Here is a 23759-nt window from a genome sequence, read left to right as displayed (position 1 = left end):
CTCTAGAAAGGCTCGTAAGTTCACTTATACAGTACCCTTTCAATCTGTGAAGGGGAAAGGAGATAGTGTGTGTGTGTATGGTGCTGCATGTGGCTCTTAACATGTACCTTGCTCAACATTATTTGAATACTTCACCTCTACAAGAGGGAGAAAACATAATAAACAATTCCTTCTTCCAGTGTGGGGCTGGCTCTCACATGACAGGGCTTTGGTAGGGGATTATGATATTCAAGAAAATTAAATAAGTTTGGGAGAGTGTGTGTTGTTGGAGCCATTCTCCCATAAATAAACTGTCTTCAGCCTTGTGTTGTGACCTGGCTCACAAATAAGTGTAACATTAGATGGTTAGGAACCTTATGTTATTTTCCATATTTAAGCCTTTCACGGCCAACAGAACCTGTTTCTTTTGCTGCCTGCTTTATGAGCAGCTGTTTAGCCCACAAGACATTTGAATTAAAACACTCATGTTTCCTTTCACATGGGAATTACGTTACTTTTTCCTTCAGCCTTCTTATCCGTATTATTTCAACCCTGTGCAGCATCCTGCTGCATCATGTGTTGAAGGGTACACGTACAGGCTTTAGGAGCAGTTGCAAAAGGGAAGCAAGTACCTGGCAGCACGGCATCACAGGGAATGTTACACAACAGCTTGAGGAAAGGACTGGTGGGAAAAGGGTGAAAAAAAAGAAGTGACAAGGAACAGAAAGCATTTTTTTTTCCTTTTCATTTTAGACAGCGTTTTGCTGTTTGTACAGCATTTGTGACTTAACCCTTTAAGTGGTTGAACCGAACTTTCAGTGCAGCATTGTATGTCAAAGTTGTACTCATCTATGACACATAGTAAAATACATAATGTGTTGGATGTGGGACCTAAAATAAAGGCGGGGAGTCTTTTGTTTGCTTTTGGTTCAAAAAAAACCCCCCAAACCAACAACAAACCCCCTCAAAACTAGAACAACAAAACCAGCTCAAGTTGGTAATCTTTTAGTGCCTGTTAATATTAAAGAGCTGGTCTGTTAAAAGAGTAGTTCTTAGCCCTTCAGAACTGCATGTGATAAGAAAAAGATTATAGATTAACTAAATATTTTAAATCATCCTTAACTTTGGCTGACAACAAAAATGCGAGTAAAACCTTTACTACCAGGTAGAGGTGTACCAGGATATGCATCCTTTTTTTTTCCACTGAGCAATTCCATCCTTCCAGAGCTTGTGACATTACCAACCTGCACGTGCCACCTCAACAGAAAAGTGTGTGTACACTGTTTATTTACAGCTTTATGAATTTTAGTATGAGTTTATAATGATGATATTGTGGCTGGATATGGAGTCTGATAACTTCCTGAGGGATGTAAGTGTGCACTCTCCGACTCCAAATTGTCTAACATTAATAGGTAAAAATTGGATTGCTGAAAATGTTTTAGAGTTATTATAAAACAATTATTATATAAAATTAATTTCAATTCTGTGCATTTAACTTAGTTACCTTTTGGCACAGTTTAACTCTATGGACTTTATAGTTCCAGTGCAACAATTCTTTTATATTTTTTATATTTGTATTTGGTTTATGTATAAGTGTTTCACTAGCAGAGCTAACTATGCAGAAAATGCTAAGAGTGTATTTATGCTGATGAATGTACTAGTGAATTTAGGTTAGCAGAGTAAGAAAACTGGCACAGTTTACATTGAGTGTTGTGCCTGTAACTTCTGTAGTTACAGATGTTTGTGTGGCCTGTGCCCTAATTTACAGGGAAGTGTAAGGATAGGTCTAATTTGTACACATGTGCTTTCTACTATATAGCTTTGCATAAAGAAATCTGTGTGGCAAATTCCCAGATGTGATCAGCAGAGGGTTAAACAACACTTGATGTCTTGTAATGTCATTAGACCTGTGTTAGGAGTTTCTTGTAAAAGTTGATTATTCTACGGATAGAGGACCTTCTGGCCTACTTAAAATGATAGCCTAACCTTTAACCTGTCCTTTTTCTCATTGCAGACCTTTCAGCAGCCCAGAGAAAATTTGCCCATTCTCTGAGAGACTTTAAATTTGAATTCATTGGTGATGCAGAGACAGATGATGAAAGATACATAGGTAGGTAAGAAATGGTTATAAGTGGCTACATTTTGCCTTGCCATCCTGCAACATGATTAAACCTTTTTTTTTCTGGTTTTGTATTACAGATGCATCACTTCATGAGTTTTCAAACTTTTTAAAAAATCTTGAAGAACAAAGAGAAATTTTGGTGAGTTGCAATAACAGATTTAAAAAGCTGTGCATTTAGCAAAGAATAAAATCAAAGTTAGTTGAAGTTGCCTACTGCTTTGTTAACTACCAAGATGTTTATATCACTAACTAAACAGGGGGAACTCTCATTGTGCAACCTCTGGTTCTGTAGTCTGGAGTTAGAGACAGAAACTAGTTCTTATTAAAGAAGAAATCTGTTTTGTAGGGATGGATAAGTACTATGTGGTTTAAAATAGTAGTGCCCTGATAGAAGTATGGCTGGGGTGAAAACCACCATGAAGTTGTTTACATTTACAGTCAAAAGGAAGCTGAAAGAGTTAATGCTGCATCAGCACACCCAAGGTTTGGCAGTTAGCCAAGTTTGAATCCAGAATCTCTGTATCTCCAGCTTCAGTGCCTCTGTGGATCTGGGATGCAATCTGTTGTCTGTATGTAGTAGCAGACTTAGAAACCTTTACTTTGTAGGTGAACTTCCTGGTGGAGAGTTGGAGCTGCAAACATTTGGTTTCTCTGTTGTGTAGAAGAAGTGAGTTTCTTCATTCAGTTGACTGTGATTGCTTAGGTTTTAGTGTAACACAGCTCATGTTGTCTGCACATGAGAGCTCTGCAATGCACCTTGCTATCTGGATTTCCTAAATTTTCCAGAGGAGGGGGGCTTTCTTTCTGGGTGGTACTATGGCTCTCCTCAGCAGCTGCATGCCCAGCTTTTGTTTCAGAGCAGGAATTCATAGAGCAGGTGCTGTGTACCCAGTTTTCATCTGAGTGTTGTCAGACTCTGCATCTAGGAAGTGTGCTCAGATCTGCCTTGATAGCAGTTGCGTTTCTCAGTATTTGTCGTGTGATTATATCTTTGTCTTCTTGGAAATCAGTGACCATTTGGCACCGCTGACAGGAAGCTGAGACTTATCTGTCTTCTGTGTTTCTCTCTGCCAGAAGCTGTGCCTGCAGTGTAGGAGTATGTAGATAAGTGAGAAAAGAACTTATGAACCATTATTTTTTAATGTTTCTCTCTCCAGCAGTCCTGAGCCCACTAATAGTCATGGTTTCTTGTGTGTGCTGTGTTATGTTCTGGTGTGTTGCTCTGATCTGGAGCCACACTTGGGTCTGAATTAGGGTCAGGGTGATGCCTCACACTTTCCTGAAGAGTACTCTTTACATAGTAGAGACAATTTTTCAGTGTCTTGAGTTGTTTTACCAAATTGTAACGATTTGCTCAAGTATGTTTCAATACTTCTTTTGTTTTTCATAATTCTGCAATATAGTTTTTCCTCTGCTTTTTCTTGCCATCCATAGCTGTATTTTATTGAATGAATTTACATAAATCTAATTAGCGAAAATCTTAGGGAAGTCTTAAAACAAAAAATACTTTATGGACTGTCATGTTATTTTAATATCAGGCTTTTTAGGGATGTCAGCTTCAGGACTTCAGAATTATGTGGCACATTTCAGTGACTGTATCAACAGATCTTCAGCAGGGATAGATTACCAGCACAGAAGGCTGTGGAGAATCCAGTGCTGTCTGTCTGCATAGTAAAACACTTCAGTTGTTCAAACTGAATGCCATGAAACAGTATTACCTATTTTTTTGGTCTGATGTCCATGCTTGCACAGAAGGTGTTGTCTCACTAAAAGCTCATTAATGTCAATTTCTTGGTAGGAGAAGAATAAAATGCAGTATTTGTTAGAGCAGTGACTGTTTGATGAAAAAAACAGGGAGTATAAAATGTTAAGGGGCAAATCTTTAATACCAAATAGAAAGAGAATATATTCTCTGAGTTACCAGATACGTGGCCTTTTATTGCATTGCAGTCCAGCAAATGTTATGTATCATTTCTGGAGTGAGTCAATATAACAGTGACCATAAGTCTCTGAGAAAATGATTGTGTGGTGACTGGAAAAGATCATTTTCAACGTCTGCTGCTCTGACTTTTTTTTTTTTTTTTAAGACTGCTCAGTGGATGTTTTAACAGTGGCATGAGCTCTAGGGATACTCCCATGGAGAATATTAGGGCATGTTGCATTCACAGATGTTTGGAATCAGGTCAGGGATCCAAAGACTTTCCATTAAGATGCAAAGTATACAGCGGGATTTTTTTCAAAAGCGTTCAGTCTTCTTTGTTAAGAATACTTGCTGTTGAGAATTTTTCCCCTCACTATTTCGAAGATGAGCAGAAGATTTCTAACTCCCCCTTCAGTTTCAGTGCACAATTGAAGAAAAAATTCAGTCACATAAACTAAAATTAAGGAAATCAATGAAGAATTACAGAACTAAGGGCATTTCAGATGTTGCCGTGCATTTTAATTTTTCCATAGCATGGTAGCTTGGTGACATTCCCCAGGGCAGACATGAAATAGATGACTTTGTCCTTGAGAGTATTCTGGAAGTTTTTTTCACGTGTTAAGGGTGAGTGGAGTCACAGGACTTTGATTCTGCTCCTTTGACATTACACAAGTGTTGTGGAAGTTCAGGGATGAAAGGGAACTTTGCGAGACTAGTCTGAAAAGGTGGGGATGGACGAGGCTCAACGTGGTCATGCTCCCATGCTCTGTCCCACTACCTGGCCATTCTCCTGCTTGCCAGGGCGAGCACCAAACCTCCCTCTCAGCCCTGGTTCCCCTGATAGCAGAAAGCAGGTTCTCACATAACTCTTCCTTAACCACACTTGAAGTCCAGTCAGCCCTCACAGCCCTGCCTGTAACTCTTGTCAGCGTCTCTCACAGTTATGGGCAGTGTCCAGCAATCTCTCAGGTCCTATTTAGTAGTGTCTCATGTCCTGTTTGGTTTGTTTGCTCCTATGCCAGGACTCAGTTGGCTGCATTTACCTCCAGCTCTGCCAGGGGTGTGAGTTGCAGCAGTGTCAGATGTACCTCGATGACCCTTTTCAAGTGCTAGTCTAACCCACTCTTATAAAAGTTCCAACAATATGGATTTCTCTTTACTCCAATGTTTATTCTTCAGTTTTTTTCATCTGATATCCATATTGAGTCTCTGTAAGTTAAGGTTGCTGTTGCTGTAAGTTAAGGTGGGAAATCTCTGAGAATGTTTCTGAAGTAGTCACGGGGAAAAACTCTTCTTTTTTCCATCATAGTGGTATTTAACATCTGTATTTTTCCTTGTTCAATTTAATTACACTGAGTTTAGACCTTCTCTCTTTTATGTCAAAATTACTTTTAATCATGTTTTGTGAAAGCACTGACATTTTGGTTTGGATTTGTATTGCTCCACATGTATGTTAGTGTGATGGAGTTACTTGTAAGTCACTCCAGAAATTCCTACTGAAAACTGAATCATGCAGGACACTTGGCTGTTGTTTCCTGTGTGGTACTTAAAAAAAATGTCCTCTTAGCTGAACAGGTATTCTTCAGGGTAGTTTTGCAACCAGGATGTTGTTTTCTCATTCTTCCTACAATTTATTTAAGACCAGGTCACCACCTTTGCTTTTGAGAATGCCATGTGGGTCGGCATCAAAGACTTTGTTGAGGAGGTGAGCTACTGTGCTGATCTCAAAAAGGAAGCTGGATATTGTTCTTAACAAATGCAGAGTAGCTTTTAAGTTTCTATAGATCCAGGACCTGTGAGTATCAGAGTTGCTATGTCTGTTCTATAACTTACTCAGTTCTTGCTTTCTCCTTCTCTTCCCCCTTTTAAGTTGCTGCTGTGTTTGCTCTTCTATCATCCTCTGGGGCCTTGCTTGCTCTCTTTAGTTTGCTTTGCTGAGTTCCTAAACTACTTTGAAGCAAAGCCCCTTCTGACTTGAATGCAATTAATTCTTTAGTTGTGTAGGAATACATCTAATTGCTCTTAAGGAATCCTTGCTTCCATTAACATCCATTTTTTTCCACTTTGTCAGATAATTTGCTATAATTACCTGAGGTTTTTTTCCTTTGTGAAGATTATTAAAATCTGCTGTTGTTTTACACTTCATTGTTGCTTTAACTCTCTTTCCAGTTACATAATGGTTTTATAGCTTCCTTCCTCTCTGTTTTTGGAGATATATATGAAGAACCTTTTTTCTTTAGGGTTTTCTTTGCCCCTTGCCAAATAAAATGTGCTTTTGCCTTGTCTTTCTAACTTTACCCTTAAGTACTTGTTTGTTTCCTCTTTACTCCATCACATTTCTCTTTGTATTTCTGACACAATTATATTAACCTTACTCTATTTCCTGTCATTCCCCAAGGCAATATAAATTAGCTGGTTTATTTTGATATGTTCTCTTCTATTTCTTGCTACAGTTTTTGCACACTTCTATTCTTTCAGATATTTTAAGAGAAGACGTGCTATGTAGTTATTTTTTAAGTCCTTTTTCTTCTTTTTTACTTTTTTTTTTTTTTTGCAAAAGAGAAAACCTTCTTCTTGTGCCAAAGGTATTTTTGTGGTTTTGGCCTCTCAAAAATCCTTTTGCATTCCTTGTCAGTTTTACCAGGTTGGCAGCATTGAATCCAGATTAGCATCTCTCTGAAAAGCAGAGTTATTCCCAGCATATATCAGGAACACAAGAAACAGTTACTCTATGGATTTTTTAAAAAAATCTCAGTCAAGTCACTATTTTAGTCTTTCCCTTTCTTCCTCTTAAAAACAAAACAACAAAAAAAAAAAAAAAGAAAAAAGAAAGAAAGATGGAGGAGAGGGTTTCCAGTTGTGGTTTCCCCAGTTAAAAGAAGTTGAGAAGTTGTTAAGGTTCAAATGAATGCACTCAAAAGGTTAAAGGTAAAATCTAAATAATCTGTACTAATATGTACATACACTTATTTATACTTACTTACACTTAACTCTTACAATGAAGTATTTAAATGCATGAGTATTTATTCCACGGGTTAAGTGCTCACTTAACACATAGTGTTCCTTAATAACTTACTCTATTACCTTTTATTCAGTGCCTCTTTGTATCTAGTTTACACTAGTTGAGTCTGCTGTGAAGATGGTGGTATTCATTTTTCTGGGCTTTCCTTTGGCACTCTGCACATGGGTATTTAAGGGTTTGTATGTCTTAATCTGTCTTGACAGTAATCTGGAGAAATCTGTGTGAAGGAGCAATCAGTTTACTCACTGATGTAGGGTAAAAAAGTGCCCGATAGCCTTGGATGTGTGGTATATTCAGGATCTGTTCAATAGGAGTTCAAGGCATTATGTAGTACTCCATATGTTCAGGTCCTTTTAAGTCTGCTGACAGCACAGGCTACTAAATATATCTGCCAGGACAGTAGAAAAGATGGAATTGGTGATCACTTTTGAAAAAAATTAGGCTGCCAACAGCATATTGAACATCTCAGATGCAGAGATAGAGGCATAGATAGAATATCTCAGGAACAGCACTTGACTTCCTTAATTGCAGGATCTAGATCCTTTTCTTGTGTAAATTATCCATTTTAATAAAATATTTTCCAGCTTTAGAAACAAGCAGAACAATTGCTGCTATGTCTTATTGCTCAGCCTTCGCTTTTCTTCTGTGTGGCATGAGACCAGATGACAGTCATTAAATTATTGGAATATGGAACATGAATGTAGAACTATGACTATTTCAGGCACACCTTGGTCTGTTTTGGTGATTCCTGACATCAAATGTTTATTTGTTTATTTTTCAATGTCATATACAGTCTTTCTGAAATAGTTTTGTGAGTCATCTATGAACTTGTGTGCATTAATCTCTAAAATAAAAGTGACTTGTCTATAGAATAGAAAAAAATAGTGCAAAGCCAATTCTGGATGTGTTCCTCCCACCTCTGAGTGAATATGGCTGACATGTTCTGTTACCATTAGAGCTTCCACTTCCAGATAACTCTGTGGTCTCGCATGCATCAACATAACTCACTAGAGAATTTTCATTCTGTTAGTTCATCAATGGGAAATGTTTGGAATTTGCATTGTAAAACTGTCACCAGTTTGGATTCTGCTGGTTGTTAATAACACCACTGTTTCTTGTGGAGGAAGGCGCTGACAATTGAGCAGTTCATTCTTGACTGAACACTGAAGCCGTTGTTTGCTGTTGGATTCCTCGCCTTTCAGTGGCATCTTTTTGCTCCCTGGTGAGCTTTGCCATGCAGGAAGAAAATGAGCATTATGCTGTTTTCTTTTCCGAGGAGCCTTTTTGCCTTGTCAGGATCATTATATGACCAGGGTAGACTGGAAGTGGTTTTCTGCTGGTATGAGAACCAGAGCAATGTTCTGGTGTGTTACACTGTTCAGCTCTTGTGTTTTGGGTTTGCTAAGGGAAGGACTTCCTTGGAGGAGTTATCCCCAGCTTTCCTCCACTGCAGCTGGGGAAAAGCTGATTTGTTGCTGTTTGTGAGAATCAGTCTCTTTATTTTGTTTTCCTATTTGTTATGTTTATGGCTTTGTAGTATTTTTCTATTTTTAGTGGAATGTATTTCATAAGAATAAACTTACTCAGAAATGGGACTATTAAATAGATTTTAGTAAACAATCTTTACTAACACTCACTGCCTGTCTTCACCTTTTTTTTTTTAAGTGTAATAATTTGTTGTTTGCTAATGATACCAATTTAATTTTTGAGGTCAGCAGTCTCATAGCAAGAGAATCATTGCAGACAGCCTTTCAGAGCAGAGCAGGGCTTAGCAGATGGGTCATAGGAGGCCCTTTTAGCTGTCTCTGTCCTTTAGATCAGTCATGAACTTCCACTGAACAGGAAATAACCTTTGATTGAAAGAGTGAACTCAGGAGTCCTGCTATTGTATTCTCTGTAAGGCAAGGCTGCTGCTTTTTAAAGAGCCAGCAAGTGCAGAGCACAGGATTCTCCCTGTATTGCAGCTTGTGGTGCAGGGGATCAATGGTCTAGGAAATTCCCCATGGAACGATTTGAGAAACTTCTTGTTGTCTTACCAAATCCTGGGAGCAGTTTTCTGGAACACTTAAGAGGAAGGTGCTTTTTGTTACAGATGCCTTCTGGTACCTCAGAAATGCACAAAATATGTTGTCTAAGACAGATATATCGCCTGTCCACCTGGCTTTTTTGTTACCAGATGGCTTCCTCCGCAGCAAATGAATCCAGAGCAATGCACATCACTTCGATTTTATAGCCTCTGCACACATGCAAAGACACACAAGTATTAATGTGCTATGAGACCCCCTTAAAAATCCTTTAGTCTATAGGTTCCAGCCTTAAACCCAAAAACCCTCAAACACCCATGTCTGTATGCCCAATGCGTGATGAGGCCTTGCATTATTTAGGATTGTAAAGCTACAGGGAAAGCTCTAGTGCAGAGAGAAAATCCAGACTCCTACTAGAAGAAAATATGATTTGAAAACAAACAAATGACCCTTGGGCGTGGGCTGCAGTGCCTGCAGTCAACAGTGCTCCACCTAAATACAAAACCAGTGCTGAGAAGTAGTTAGAGATGCACCCCTCTATCTGCAGGGCTTGCTGGCAGCAGAAGTGGCCGTGCAGCCAACTGGGAGCATATCTTAACTGTAAGTGCAAACCATATTGTCTTGGGAAAAGAGAGAATAGAGGATAAAGCTTCACAAGTAACACTCTATGTCCTCAGTAGTGGAATTATATCTGCAAAGTTTCGTAATGCGGGGTTTCAGGTCTTAATTCCTTGAGAAATTTCAGTAGCAAATCACTATGCAAACTACTAAAGGTTTTTCGAGGACATAACGTTCTTTAGAAGTTTCCAGCATTGGAGATATCAGAATTGGCTTTTTTATTAAGCTGAATGTTGCAATTTCTTAGAAAAAAACACAGAAGAGCTATGTCCTCTGTAAGTAGAAGTGCAGCTGTCGGTGCTAAATTTCTTTATTAGAAAGTAAACTTTATTTAGCAGCATTGTTAACTACTGTGTTATTTAATCACTGGTAGGTATGTCTTCCTTTCTGCATTCTCTGTTGCACTCAGTAAGGCAACACTTCCTTCCCAGATCTAGTTTCATTGACACTTAGTTTCATGAGCTTTGCCCTACTGACTGGCAGCCTCCCTCTTTGCTTTGTTGAGGGGAGAAACAGTCCTGCCCCTGACTACAAATAAACCTTTCCACTTGGTATTCTGGGAAACTAAACCCCCTCGTTTAGGTATGGCATCCAATCTGCATTCCAGTTCCTGGGATGCAGACTGGGATCTGTGCTGCTGTGCAGTCTGCAGGAAGGTGTATGTTTATGGCTTTGGCTTTTTTCTTTCTCAGTAAACCTGTCTTTTATGGGAGAATGCTTAGGTTCAGAATGGAGCAGAGTCAGGATGCGTATTTACCTCACCACTGGAGTTGTTGATGAGCAGTGTGTAATTTCCAGTGCTTCAAGTGAGGGCTGAGGCCTAAGGATATTTTTAGGGTGAAGGCTGTGAGGCCAGTGCTGCATTTGTCTAATAAGAAAAGCAAATTTTGATTAACTTGGGTTGGTCTAGCCTTTTTAGCCACAGGGGCTGGACTGAACTGGGAGAGCTCTTGTGGGTGGCTGCTCCTCTGCAGGCCGTGCAAAGAGCCTTGCTCCTCTACAAGACAAGCCTGGTTCTGCCTACAAGGGGAGCAGGAACTTAGAGGACCTGCTCCTGCCTACTGCAGGAGGGCGAGAAGGCAAGAGGATCACTGAATGCTGGAGCATGGTCTTGTCTGTCAGGTTGCAGTGCGTAGAAGGAGTTTGGGGAAGCAGTGTCTCCCTAAACTCCTCTGAGAAGGGAGGAAGTGACAGTCTAAATGGAGTCATCTTTGTGGACTGGTGCTGACTGGTAAGTGACCTGTTGGATCTTGTTGACTCGACTGGAGGTACCCAACAGCTGTGAATGAGCTTGCTGAAGGATTTAGTCTGTGCCTTTCCTAGTCTGCACTAGGAAATGTTGGTTTGGGCCCCTTAATCTATGGCCTGTTGCTTATTTCTTTGAAAGAAATGAAGCTGGAGAAGTCAAGATTAGCACCGTTTTATGACTTCTCTGAGCAGGTGGAGTTTCCTGAATGCATCTGAAATAAGGAGGTATACACAAAGCTGAAAGCCTGCTTTAGGGTGTTGTTGGAAATGTTGGATACAGCGATTTTCTGGGGTGATGATGGCAGTGATGATTTTTATTGCTGCTATTGCCAGGTTTATGTTCAAGTTAAAGTAATTCTTTGACCTTTCCATAGATGCTGTAGATAGAACAGGAATAGTGTAGGCAGTTCCAGACTGTCTGCCTGGACACGTGTGCACATCAGGTTAAACATTTCTTAAAGCATTCCTGAGACTTTGGCATTCGTAAAGCTGGTTAAGATACTGTTACCTGAGACATGACCTCTTTATATTGATTCACTTATTGGTTACATGCCATAGTTTGCCTGCCAGATCTTATAATTGAATATATATATTTCTTTCAGATAGATTTAGGCAGATCAGAGATGTAAAGTAAAGAAAGGAATTTTTTGTGCCCTTTAAATAGTACATTCCTGTCATAATCTGATTAGAGAAGTAGAGTGGTGAAAATTAATTTAAGAATCAAGACAGAAGTTGAAAAAGGAAGGAACAAGTAATTTTGTATTAATGAATATTTAACTTAAATGCCTAATATAACTTTTCCTGGAAATTTTACATTTTAACATGATCCTATTTCTTAAGGAGGGTAAAAGTGATAATTACAAACATATTCAAGCAATCCTTAGCTTATTTCCTATTTTCTAATCTGTTATCCATGGTTTAAAAAAAAAAAAAAGGAAAAAAGATGTTGTTTTGAGTTGCCAAGTTATAAATAAGCAAAGAATGAATAGCAGTGTAAATAATGTTTTTGTTCTATAAATAAATATACATATTTTTGTATCTTTTCATGAGGAGCACTGGATTCTAAGTACTGGAAAACAGTGGGAATGCCTCTCTATTTAGTCTTGTATTGGACATATTTAACTATGAACTTTGTTTTTATCACTGCCAGTCAGAAGAACATCTCTGTAATTCACTGTTGAACTTACCAGTCTTGTATTTTTATGTTTGAGCATGGTATGAAGCTTCATGAGAGTTTGACCAGAGATCTGCAAAATCTCACTCCACCCTCTTGAAATAATCAAGAGTCCTGTTATGTAACCCAGGCACAGAAAGCAAAGGGGGTGACAAATCATAAATACCTGTATGGAAGGCATCTGGGGATGCATCTGTTAACAAAAGTTTAAGTTGCACCAAATGATAAATGTCTTTTTTGGAAGGAGGGGGAGCTTGTTTTTCTTTTAATGAAAGAATTACTGGCATATCATACCACTGGCAGCAGTGGAATCTGTTTCTTGGCAGTCGCTGAAGAGAACATCCCATTTTGATTTAAAGATTATTTTCTGCTTCAAACAAATTCCTGTAGTGGTTCCCATGGTTAGTACTGCACAGGAGTAGCAGAGCAGTGATTTACAGACAGCTCTGCTGGTTTATAAAGCACAGTCTTTTCTGTGAATGTTTTCCTCTTCTTTTTTCTTTGTCACATCAAGGTGCTGTGGTTTTCTTTCACTCGGACTTTGTGTTCAGCACATGTTCAATTCCCGTTAATCTTACGTGTCACTCTTTTGAGTAAAAGTTCAAACAACTAATAAGCAACTTGTAGTTTGTTGTTTATTTTTAACCTTCAGACCATTTAAGTGCTCAGTTGCTGCCTTTAAATGCTTTAAAATGATTCTAGTACCTGTGGTGCTCTGCCTCCTGGCAGCTTGTGTCTTCTTCTCTGAGGAGGCGTCGCAGCTTTCTGCCTTGCTTTGTTAGTGTAGGGGAAACTGGCAGAACCAATTAAAACTTTTTAAAGTTTTCCAGTATAGAAGGACTATTCTTTGATTTCCACAAGCAGTTCTTCACTCTGACTTGAGAATTCTTGCGGTCAGCAAGAAGAGATCTTTCAGTCCTCAGGTGCTGTGTACCAGGGACCTGTTTCTGGTGCTCGATCCAATTATAAATCCAAATTGCTCTTTCATTTCAGCCCCTAGGAAAGTTCTGGTAGCCTGAAAAAATTTGAAAAATCTGAATATTCTAAAAACTGCCCTGGAGACTCGTGCTAACTGCTTGAATAGTTAGGGTACATATTGCACAGGCTGCTGGGTGGGCTAAATCCTTCCTAAAACCACAGTTGAGCTCCTGCTTGGGGCATTCAGCTGTCTTCGTTTGGTGGGATTGGAGATAGTTTAGGGAATTAATGGTTCTCCAGCTGCCAAGAGTATTCACAATGCCTTGGGATGGACTCTTCTGGATATCTATCTCTTGGCTGTGCTGGAGACTTGGCAGAAGTTGCTTGTTGTCCTTCTCCACCCTCCAGCTTACTGCAAGGGTCTCCTCTGTCATGGTTAGGCCAGTGCTGCTTGTACGCATTTGAAAGAAATAATTGTCAGGATTCCTTTTCCTTTTGCTCCCACCAAGCCTGTGCTGAGGGGTGCTTTGAGTGTTTTTGGCAAAATTAGGAAATGGATGCTGAAAGAAAAAATTTGGGCCATGAGGAGAAGTGCTCTGAAGTTAGGACATAGCTGTTACAGGGATGACTGTGCAACACCCAGTTTGGCCCAGACTTGCCAGATATTTGGGGTTCCAGTTAGCTACAGGTTAGTGAGCTGCCCTGGCTGTTGAAAAATGTGGGTTGCTCTGGTTACAGTGAATTGGCAGGATGACTCCCACAGTAATCCCTCCATGGCTCCAGGGGTGGGTGGGAGCAGACAGTGGTGTGCAGATTCGTGTTGTGCCAGATCTCCAGTACATTCCGTGTGTGTTTTATGATAAAAACTTTTCAGAAGTGTTCCAGAAGGCTAGATTAAGCCTGTGATGTTTTATCTGAAGCTTTTCACCTCTGAAGGGGTGGGGGGAAAGGGGATGAAAAAGAGAGAAAGCCTTCTGTTGTATCTGAGGGCAGCTTCCAGGGAGCTCTGCCTGAACTCCTGGCATCTTAGCCCAGTGACTGTGCTAAACCCAGTCCTAGGCATCATGGAATTTTTCTTTCTCTTTAGTATGGCTATGAGGCTGTACATATTGTAAGTGCACTGGTGAATGCTCACCCTGTCAAATAAACTTCTTGTTTATTGACTTTGAACCTCTTGATTTTGTAACTTAGGTTAACTTAAGGTCTTCTTAATGTACTTAACTGTAAATATTTGGAAATATATATCAATGCCTAATGGCTTTAACTGTGTCTGAAAAGATTATTATTTGCTGTTCAGTATTCAATTCAGCATGTTTGTAGTGCTACTTGTTGCAGAAACCAAATGAAAGTTATTTGTCCTCCATCTCATTCTGATCTTCAGTCACTGAGACCATCAACCTGATCTGCAAGAGTAGCACAAATAAAGCAGTTGAAGTTTGGCTGCAGCCTCGACATTTCTGAAACTCCTGCATTTGTTTTAGATTTAATTTTCCTGATAGTGGATTGAAATAAGTGATTGAAATTTTGAAAGCTTGAATGAACTCAAGAGATGCAATTTTTTTTTTTTGAGTTAGGACTCCTAACTTGCATGCTTCTCTGTTATTTTACCCCGGAGCTTGCTTCCTTTTTTCTTTTTATTGCTGATGCTAAAGTGACTTGTCAGTCTGGCTATGGAAACCTAACCCATGCTTTTTTTTCTTTAGGCACTCAGTGTTACTGAAACTCTGATCAAACCTTTGGAAAGATTTAGGAAAGAGCAGCTAGGAGCTGTAAAGGTTTGTCCCTTGTTGCCTTTATAAGTTTGTTTAATTTCTCTGCTTGGATTGCGTTGCAGTAATGACGTGTAATTGGCAGAAACATACTGTTGTTTAGATTTCATGTATTCACACTTTTTTGTTTCTACTTTGAGAACTTGCTTCAGAAACAAATGGAATGTTTCAAGAAGAGAAGAATGTGTCTTCTCCATTCTTTCTTGTCACCTCCCTTATCTCTTATGTCTGGAATAGGAACAATCCTGCTAACAGCCTGCCCCCCTTCCTAATGGGTAATCCTGTTCTGCCTTGTATTTGCTTGCAGTTGCACAACAAAGGCTGAAAAATGTTAACTACCTAAAGGAGCTTGCTCATCATGTGCCTTTAACTGCGTTTTTGCTACCTGCAAAGTGAAAACTGCCTTTATTTTATTTTTTTCTTTTGCATAAATAACTCATTGTCTCTGTGTGAGTGGAAAAAATAGGGATGAAGAGCTTAAAGATGAGATCTCATTCAAAGTTCCTCTTTTTGGTGAAAGTGGTAATTTTTTTAAGATTGTCACAAAGTTGTGTATATTTTAAAAAAATGGCACAGTAAACTTCATGTATTAAATAAAGACTAGCTTTGGATAAAAGTAACAAGGACAAATTTGACCTCTTCATACCTATCTTCCTTTGTGCAGTGAGGAATTTAAATGCTTATTAAAAAAAAAAGGAAAGGAAAAAAAAACCCAGCTATTTATTACAGTTTTCTGTTACAAAACTCAATTACTACATTTTCAAACTACCTGCATATGTTTTATTTTATAATAATGATGTAATTACCAGTGATATTTAATAGCTAAGACAATGTTTCAGTTACAAGAGCGCTATACATTTTGAGTTTAGCAGGAATGATTAGCATGTTCTGCATATGATTTCAGTGTTCATGAATTGAAAATGCTCTGTTCAGCATAAATCCTTTCAGTTTAATAATACAACGAGCTTTGTGTAATTCTATGGACTTGAGAGAAGTATATTAGATGACCCAACCAACATACAATGAAAACTTGGTCTGTGAGGGACCAAGGGAAGAAAAAATTCATTCTAAATGTAACTTTTGTCACAGAAGCAGCTGTTTAATGAATGGATTATTTCAGCAGTATTTTTGCTGTTAAAGAACATTGCTGTTTTGGGTGTGAGAACTCCTAATGCTTTAAATTATCTCATATCTTCACTCATTTCCTAGTCAGGATTTTGTTCCTGATGGTTCTAAGGCAAATGACATTGACATTATCTACATCTCTCATTTTTCTTGGATGAATGTTTCATTCCTTGTGTCCCTGCATACTGTTTCTGTGAAGCTGTAGCTATTATTTGTGATCTAACTTTTTTTTTTTGACAGAATTTGACCTTTAAATAGAACAGTCTTACATAATTGTATAATATTTAAATAAAACTCCTTTAAAAATATTTAGCTCTTGGAATATTCTTAACTGAATATTTATTCAATATATTCAAAGCACTGACACTGGAAATATAATACTACTTAGCTCTGAAAACGAAGTTATGGCACCTAGTGGTGAAATATATCTGGAACACTGTGTAGTATTTACTTTAGGAAAGATTTATACACTACTATTACAAACTAAAACTTGAATGTGCTGCCTCAGATTTTCCTGTATCTTACATCCCCCACTGATGAAATGGTCTGAGTTAGGCTTAAGAAGAAAAAGAATAAGATAAAAGTTTAGCTCCATAGTGCTGGAAGCTGAGATCTTATTCAATTACCCCTCAATAAAAGGTGCTACTGCTCTAATCCCAAACTACTTTTGTAAAGTTTCTGGCTTTGCCTATTAAGAAGTTAAGAGAGCTCTTTTTTTTTTTTTTCTGGCAACACTCAAATATTCACCATATCAATGGAAACTTTGCTAATAAAACCACAGAGATCCACCCCCTACCCCACACTCTACTTTCTTCCTAATTCTCCAAATGCTAATGTGTTATCTCTGATCACACTGATATCATATATATATATCTTAGTATTTCTCAGTTGATAACTAGTATTGTGGCTCCTTTTTTATAGGAAGGTCTTAGACTCATAATGGAGGGAAAAAAAACCATTTTTTGCAAATGCCCTTTCTGAGAAGCAATCCTAACCAACTTACATCCCCCTTAAATATAATGCCATTTTCAGAATCTAATGGTTTAGAGAACAAAAATGTGTATTGCTTATAGTGTATATATAATATTATTAAAAGTGAAAGGTTAAGAGGAAAAAAAAAAAAGCAAGTATGTCTATTGAGTTTAACCAAGATTTTGGGTAGAATACATACAAATTTAATTAAAAAGCTACAGTTGACAGAAAAATATTAACATTGAATTAGTACCTTTCTGATGAGTAAATCTGTCAGTTCTTGAATATGTAATACTTGATTTTACTTATTTGAGGTTATTTTCTATTGCAATTAGATACAGTAAAAATAGCTTCAAAACTGGTTGGTTGAATTCATCAATACTGATTTTTGCCTTTACACACTGTTAGGAAATTAGAACTGAGGAAGCAATTTGTTTTACAATGTCTTCTACTAAATTAGATCCAGAAACTCAGATTTCCTAGAAATATTTGATGACCATCCTTCTTCCAGTATATTGCTTTTGGTGGTCAGAGAAATGGATTTGCATGTGCAAATGATATTCGTATGTGTCTGTGAGAATTTTTCTTTTCCTAGTATGATTTTATGTTTTATGGATATTTTTCTGTATTTTAAAAAGTCTTTTTTTTTTGTCCTGTGCACAATAAAACTGGTAGGAACAAGAATTCAGCAGAGAGGTCGTTGTATGGCTTTAAAGTCAAGAAATCCTGTGGAATATGGAGGTGTATTTGTTTGGGTTTTGAGCCGTTGGAACTTTCCCCCTGTCAATTTTAGAAAGGTTTTTTGTTTTTTTTTCAAGGAATCCGATAGTTCCATTTAAGATCTCTATTCAAAAACAAGGTGGTGTGAATGATTCCTGAAAGTAATGAAAAATGCAATAAATCAGAAAGAGGTCTGTTTTTTCGCTCTTTTGACTTAGCAGATGTAAGCATCTGTGTGATAAGCTACACCATAATGATGCCATGGAATTTCATTTCAAGTTAGCCTTTAATTTTTTAAATGAGATGGAAACATCCCTTTCTTTACTTATCGGAGCTATGATAGTTTTTTTCTCTTTGTTTCTGATTAACTAGAATTTTAAAAGAAAGAGTCTTACATTTTTATATATAAATCATTGCTACTTCGTTTCTGTTGTAGGAAGAAAAGAAGAAGTTTGATAAAGAGACAGAGAAGAACTACAGTTTGTTAGAAAAACATTTGAATTTGTCAGCTAAGAAGAAAGAGCTACAATTACAAGAGGTATTGTTACCTCTCTATTTTTATTCAAGCTAAAGGCTTTTGAATAAGTACATGTACCTCAGCAAATGTAAACCCAGCATTCAGAGTGGTAAAATAAAAATAAATTTCCACTGGAAAGGTTGGTGAGAAAATCAGTAGTATATGCTGAACTTAGTGATGTACCCCTACCATTTTCTGAATCAAGGGCTTTGTGTGTGTTTGAAGCAATGAACATCATGTTATTTTTTATGTATAATTAAGGCAATAGCAATGTGCAAATATATTGTGAAAAACTCTGTATTTCTTATCAGGCTTTACCATGGATGTAATTGGCTAAGTGTATTGACTAAGTATCCTGTGCTAATACTTTATGCAAAGCACAGCAAGACCTCTTTTCCTGAATAAAAGTGGATTTGTGCTTTTTCTCACATTTTGAAGATTTGTTTGGGGAATTTTTGAGTAATGCTACAAAAATTTGTTGACAATTTATAACTTAAAACCAGATCTGTTTTGCCTGGCATTCCTTTTGTCCCTCTGGGTTTTTTATCATCATACTTACTTGTAATAGTTTTTATTGCTGGAGCAACAACAAATAGCGTGTGAGAAGACTGCAGAGAAATCTTGCAGAGACTTGCTGTAGCCAGAAGGATTTTTTTTTCCCCAGATAAATGTAATTATGTCAGAATTATTAATGCTTAGACTATAAAAAACCCCAATGTTTTCCTCAGAGATAACACTTCTCTCTGCCCTCTACCCCATCCCAAATGGTCTATGCCATTTTTCATAAAAATGGTTAATGTAACTGACAAAGTTATCTAAGAACTTAAAAACTCTGATTGCTCTCAAGTTTCACTAGGATGTTACTTTGCCCTACTGCATGTGCAACATAGGCCCTCAGATGTGTAAACAGGTGTCTTTTGGGGAATTGAGTTGTCTTGATGAAGTTACTGGGCATTGCTTATGCATCAGGAGCTGTACTTTTATCAAACTGATCAGCTGCCAAAGAAGTTGATGCAGAAAAAAATGATAAAGGATTAAGTATGACATCTTGATGAAATACGGTTCTCAATATCAAATCTAAAACTAGACCTAACCTCAATGGAAAAATACAAAATACCTGCAAGAGGCATTTTGAAACCGTATCAAATATGGTCTGAAGCTTTAAAGTATGTGCAAAGTCTAGAATAAGCAAATAGATTTGTTCCAAATGTCCTTCAAAGTTTCACGAACAAAAATTTTTAAAGTCTTCAGTCAGGCTCTTTCATTTGTGCATTTAATTTCGGAGTATAAATGTATAAGCATTTGGGAAAAAAAAAAAGACCCTTGCAGCATGTTGTCAGAGTGCTAAGTAGAAAGCACTCTCTTGCTCAAGCTTAAAGAATAGGTGTATATAATTGCACTGGAGCTTCCTAATTTAGTATTATATATGGCTGGTTGTGTCAGTTCCTGACTGGAGTAAATAAAGGATACAGGGATAAATTTGACAAAAATTTGTTGAATAATGTGCCATGATTTGGAGTGTGTCTTAGATTTACACAGTCTTTGACTCTGTTGGTGGAGGGATATTCCTATAATTTCACTGACACAGTCTTATTTCTGTTTTATTGTGTCTTATTTGTGTGTTTCTTCAGTAACACACAAAGTACAATGCAACAGTGAGTGAACTTGCTGCGTGCACCCTGAGGCTTGTGCCTCAAAAAACTGAGGAGAGGTGTGATAATTTATTTACAGGGGAATTGAGATGAAGCAATAAAATGGCTGTGCTGAGTATTGCATTCTGGGTTGCGTGGGGAGGCAACCAAACCACACCGCTGAAAAACAAAGAAGAGAGACAGGAACGGGCTTACGTGGGGCTTTGGTGTATATAGGGCAGTCTTCCAGTTGATGAGCCAAATGTCCTTGTAGACCCACTTCATTATTCATTATTCATTTTTCTATGGTGTCGTGGCCATATATATATATATATACATATATATATATGTATATCATGTTTATCTCATTAGAAGCTTTGCTGACAACTCAAACAATTGCCGTGGTGCACGGTTTATAGAATACATCCAGGTGGCATGGCTTGCTTACCGATATATATATCATTTACTTACTGATATATATATATATATCAGAGCTTTATTTTTTTAATGGCATTTGTGGTTATTCCCCTTTAACTGCTGACAGACTTCTAGCACAGAGCAGTAAAGCCAAGCACGTCTTAAGGTAAAACTGTCTTAAAGCTGATTTGACTTATCCTCTTAAAGCATAGCAGTCACTGTTCTGCCTGAAGGATATAGTCTCAGTAGTTAAGAGAGAGTCCATGATAGTCTGGTCCTTTCACCTAACCCTTTTTCCATTTCCTTTTGTAATTTAGTGTAGAAACGTTTGGTATCATTACATTGGCAAAGACTAAGTGTTAGTTACCTTGAGTAACCGCTTGTAGCCCTTCTTTAATGTGTTTTAATAAAAGTTTCTATTACCCAATTTAAGTTTAAGAAGGGCCTCATGTACCTTAAATAATAACTTCATAAAATAATACATATATGCTGGAAAAATAAATATTTTTGTACAGATGGATGGCAGCTGAAAAAGTAACTGTTCACCATCAATATGATGTTGTCATTCCAGCCAAGCTGTGCTAGGTATCAGCTGCAGCTAGTAAAGGCTGCATTTTAAAATATTTGATGCTCTGTGGAAACTTGTGAAGTGTACCAAAAAGTGAACTTTTTTCTATTGCATTTCTTGCCAATCAGAGTGGGCACAGGTGTGACATGGGTACAGTAACATTATAGCTACTTACAGCAGTTATTTGGGTTATAGAGTAAAACTTACAGTACCAGCAATGTAGTTTTCAAAAACAATATTTTCTTCCTTAATTTGGCTGGAGAGATGACTTCTCCCTTTTATAAGGGAGGATGCTCCCAGCTTCCTCTCTCTGTTTAGGAGGGACTTTTGGAATGCTATTAAAGCAGTGCACGAGTTCCTGCTCTTGTATATCTGGCTTGGATTCCATAGAAAAGAAGCTTGAAGAGGTGTTATTGGAACTTTTCTAAAAAAATTAGCCTCATTATTCAAAACAACATGTTACCTAGTAAAAGGGAATTGCTGCTGCAGTTCAAAAGTAAATGAATTATCTCTGTTGTAAAGGAACAAATCCCAGTTTGGAGAAAATTATCTTATCCGCTTGCCACTTGTACGCTGCGTGTGTGTCATCTTGAAGCTGTCTGCAAATGCCTTTGAAACATCATTGGATGTGTTCTGTCTGCAGGCTGATAACCTAGTGGAGCAGAATAGAAAACACTTCTACGAGCTGTCCCTCGAGTATGTGTGCAAATTGCAAGAGATACAGGAGCGGAAGAAATTTGAGTGTGTGGAACCTGTAAGTACCAGTGAATTCAGCCTACGCTGAATAAGGGTTTCATAAGGGTAGGCTGAGAAGGAATGCAAGTGGGCAACAGCCAAGCTCTGTTTTCTGGAAAACACGTGCAATTGTGTGACTTAACAGAATTTAAAGCAACTTGTTACATCTGCAGAAATTCCTGGTATAGATACAGATAACCAGGCACCTCAAAACTTACCTCAGTAATTGCAGTGGATTTGGAGCCACTGATGCTGATTGTCAGAAAATGTGTGAAACCTTTGGCTGTACTGCAAACCCCTCAATTTACCATGTGTGATAGGACAGAGGGTTCAAGATTATGTTGGTGTCAGGCTTCTTGCATTGGGGTTTTTTTACCCATGAAATAATATTTGCTGACTAATGTAAGGAATCTAATTTTCAGTATGAATGTAGGACTTAGAGGCCTGCTAGGGAAGAACTGCAGATTTAAATTAATTGAGCATGCTACTTTATAGAAAGCCCATTATTTGGTAGCCTGATATGTTTAAAATCACTTGCAATTGAATCTGTGTAGAAATCAAGGGGTTTCACTGAATTTAGGTAAAAATCTTATGTGCACTAACCAGACTTACTTAAATCTCTGAGAAGAGCTTATTCTAAAATTTTCTGAAATGTGCATTAGCTTTGTAGTCTAAATGAAATTTATCATACAGTAAGAGAACAGTTGGTGTAATACTGAGATAAAGGGAGGATGGATTGTATAAGTGTTTAATTTGCTAATGCTCTGAAGTCTGTTTTTTTGTGCCAAGTCTGTCCTTTTATTCTGATACAATTCCTTTTGCATAATAATGAAAGAAGTTCCAAATTACTCCAGTCAAAGTAGTTGGTCATTATGGAGCTTATAAGAACTGTCTGTTTTGATATAGTTTATCCCTGTGTGAAGAAATTGCTAAAATCCCTAAGGGGGAATAAATTGCTGTATTTATATTAACATTGTTCAAGGAACAGAAAAATACTGTGGAAAATAAGCATTTAAAAAAGCATTAAAAAATTCTGTTGGATTTTTATTTGTTAATTAAAAAAAAGATTTTTTTAATCCTAAATAGTTTTTCATTTGGTTATTATGTTTAAAACCATTTGAAGTTTCCTCAGAGCCACGCTAGAGTAACAAATCTTCAAATGATGTGTTAGAAACATGTTCCCTTCTCAATTCTGAAAACTCCCTCTGGATGGGGCTGAACTTCATGTTGCTTAATTTGGATTTACAGTTTACACTAGAGTAATAAGCTGAAATTTAGTACCAAATTCTTATTCCCTTTTCCCTTAATAATACTTTATGTGGTTTTTAGAATTTTTGAAAACTGTTTATTTGCATATGACTTCAGAGTTTATTAAATAGGTTCTTTGGTTTGTTCTCTTTAGAGAGTTGTTACTTCATGTGTCACCTGCTTCTTTCCAACAACCTGAACCAAACGGGAGAGTTAGACAGGACTGCACGTTGTACCAGCATAGTATAACTCATTCCTTCTTTTAAATTGAAGTGCTGAAGTCAGAAACTGCAAAGTTGATCATTTGCTGACAGAAGGTCGGATCTGTGCACAAAAAAGCAGTGATGGGTGGAGTTACTGGATGGAAAGCTTCCTTCTTTGAACAAGCCAGATGACTCTGACAAGAAAGTCATCTCCACGTGGTCATTAGTAGAGAGAGGAATGACCAGGCAAATGGTGACTAAAAGACAGGATGATCCTTGTGCACAAACATTTATTCCAGACATCATTGGTATAGACCACCTGTAGGAAAACATTAAATAGGAAAGTTTGGGAGATAAGGAATATACATTCCCTGTGGTCAAAAGGAAAGTACAGATCAGCTGTGAAATTCCAGAGGCAGGACTGCCCAAAAGTACCTATATGCAGCAATTGTATACAAGTAAATGGAGTTTTTCGTTCTAACAAGTTGTATTTCTATTTCAGGTGCTGTCGTTTTTCCAGGGTTTGTTCACTTTCTATCATCAGGGATATGAACTTGCTAAAGACTTCAATCATTACAAAATGGCCCTGCAGATAAATATACAAAATGTAAGTTGAGTCTACTTATGTGAGTAAAATCACCTGCTGAGGTTGCTGCATGTGCAATATCTGTACTGCCAATACATACCCGGTGTTAGTGCATTGCTTGGGAACTTCGGGGATATGGTGCCATCTCCTGGATAATCAGCCACATCACTGAGCAAATCGTTGCTAAGTCCAGTGAGTTCTTTTGTCATTTCTAATAATATTGTAAATAAATAAGCACCAAG

General features: G+C 37.7%; 1 protein-coding gene across 1 annotated transcript in view; it reads left to right on the top strand.

Moving 5' to 3' along the window:
- Window positions 1-23759, top strand: part of ARHGAP10 (Rho GTPase activating protein 10) — a 143583-nt gene that overhangs the window by 37562 nt on the left and 82262 nt on the right. Inside the window, exons 2-7 of the mRNA XM_017820181.1 lie at window positions 1994-2089; window positions 2179-2240; window positions 14730-14801; window positions 18049-18150; window positions 21389-21499; window positions 23434-23538. Of these exons, the coding sequence (XP_017675670.1) occupies window positions 1994-2089; window positions 2179-2240; window positions 14730-14801; window positions 18049-18150; window positions 21389-21499; window positions 23434-23538 (548 nt within the window). The remainder of the gene's footprint in view (window positions 1-1993; window positions 2090-2178; window positions 2241-14729; window positions 14802-18048; window positions 18151-21388; window positions 21500-23433; window positions 23539-23759) is intronic.

The sequence above is a fragment of the Lepidothrix coronata genome, unplaced genomic scaffold (assembly GCF_001604755.1).
Source record: "Lepidothrix coronata isolate B3197 unplaced genomic scaffold, Lepidothrix_coronata-1.0 Scaffold79, whole genome shotgun sequence".
Lineage (NCBI taxonomy): Eukaryota > Metazoa > Chordata > Aves > Passeriformes > Pipridae > Lepidothrix > Lepidothrix coronata.
Note: the sequence above shows the minus strand (reverse complement) of the source record. Positions and strands in the feature narration are given on the sequence as shown.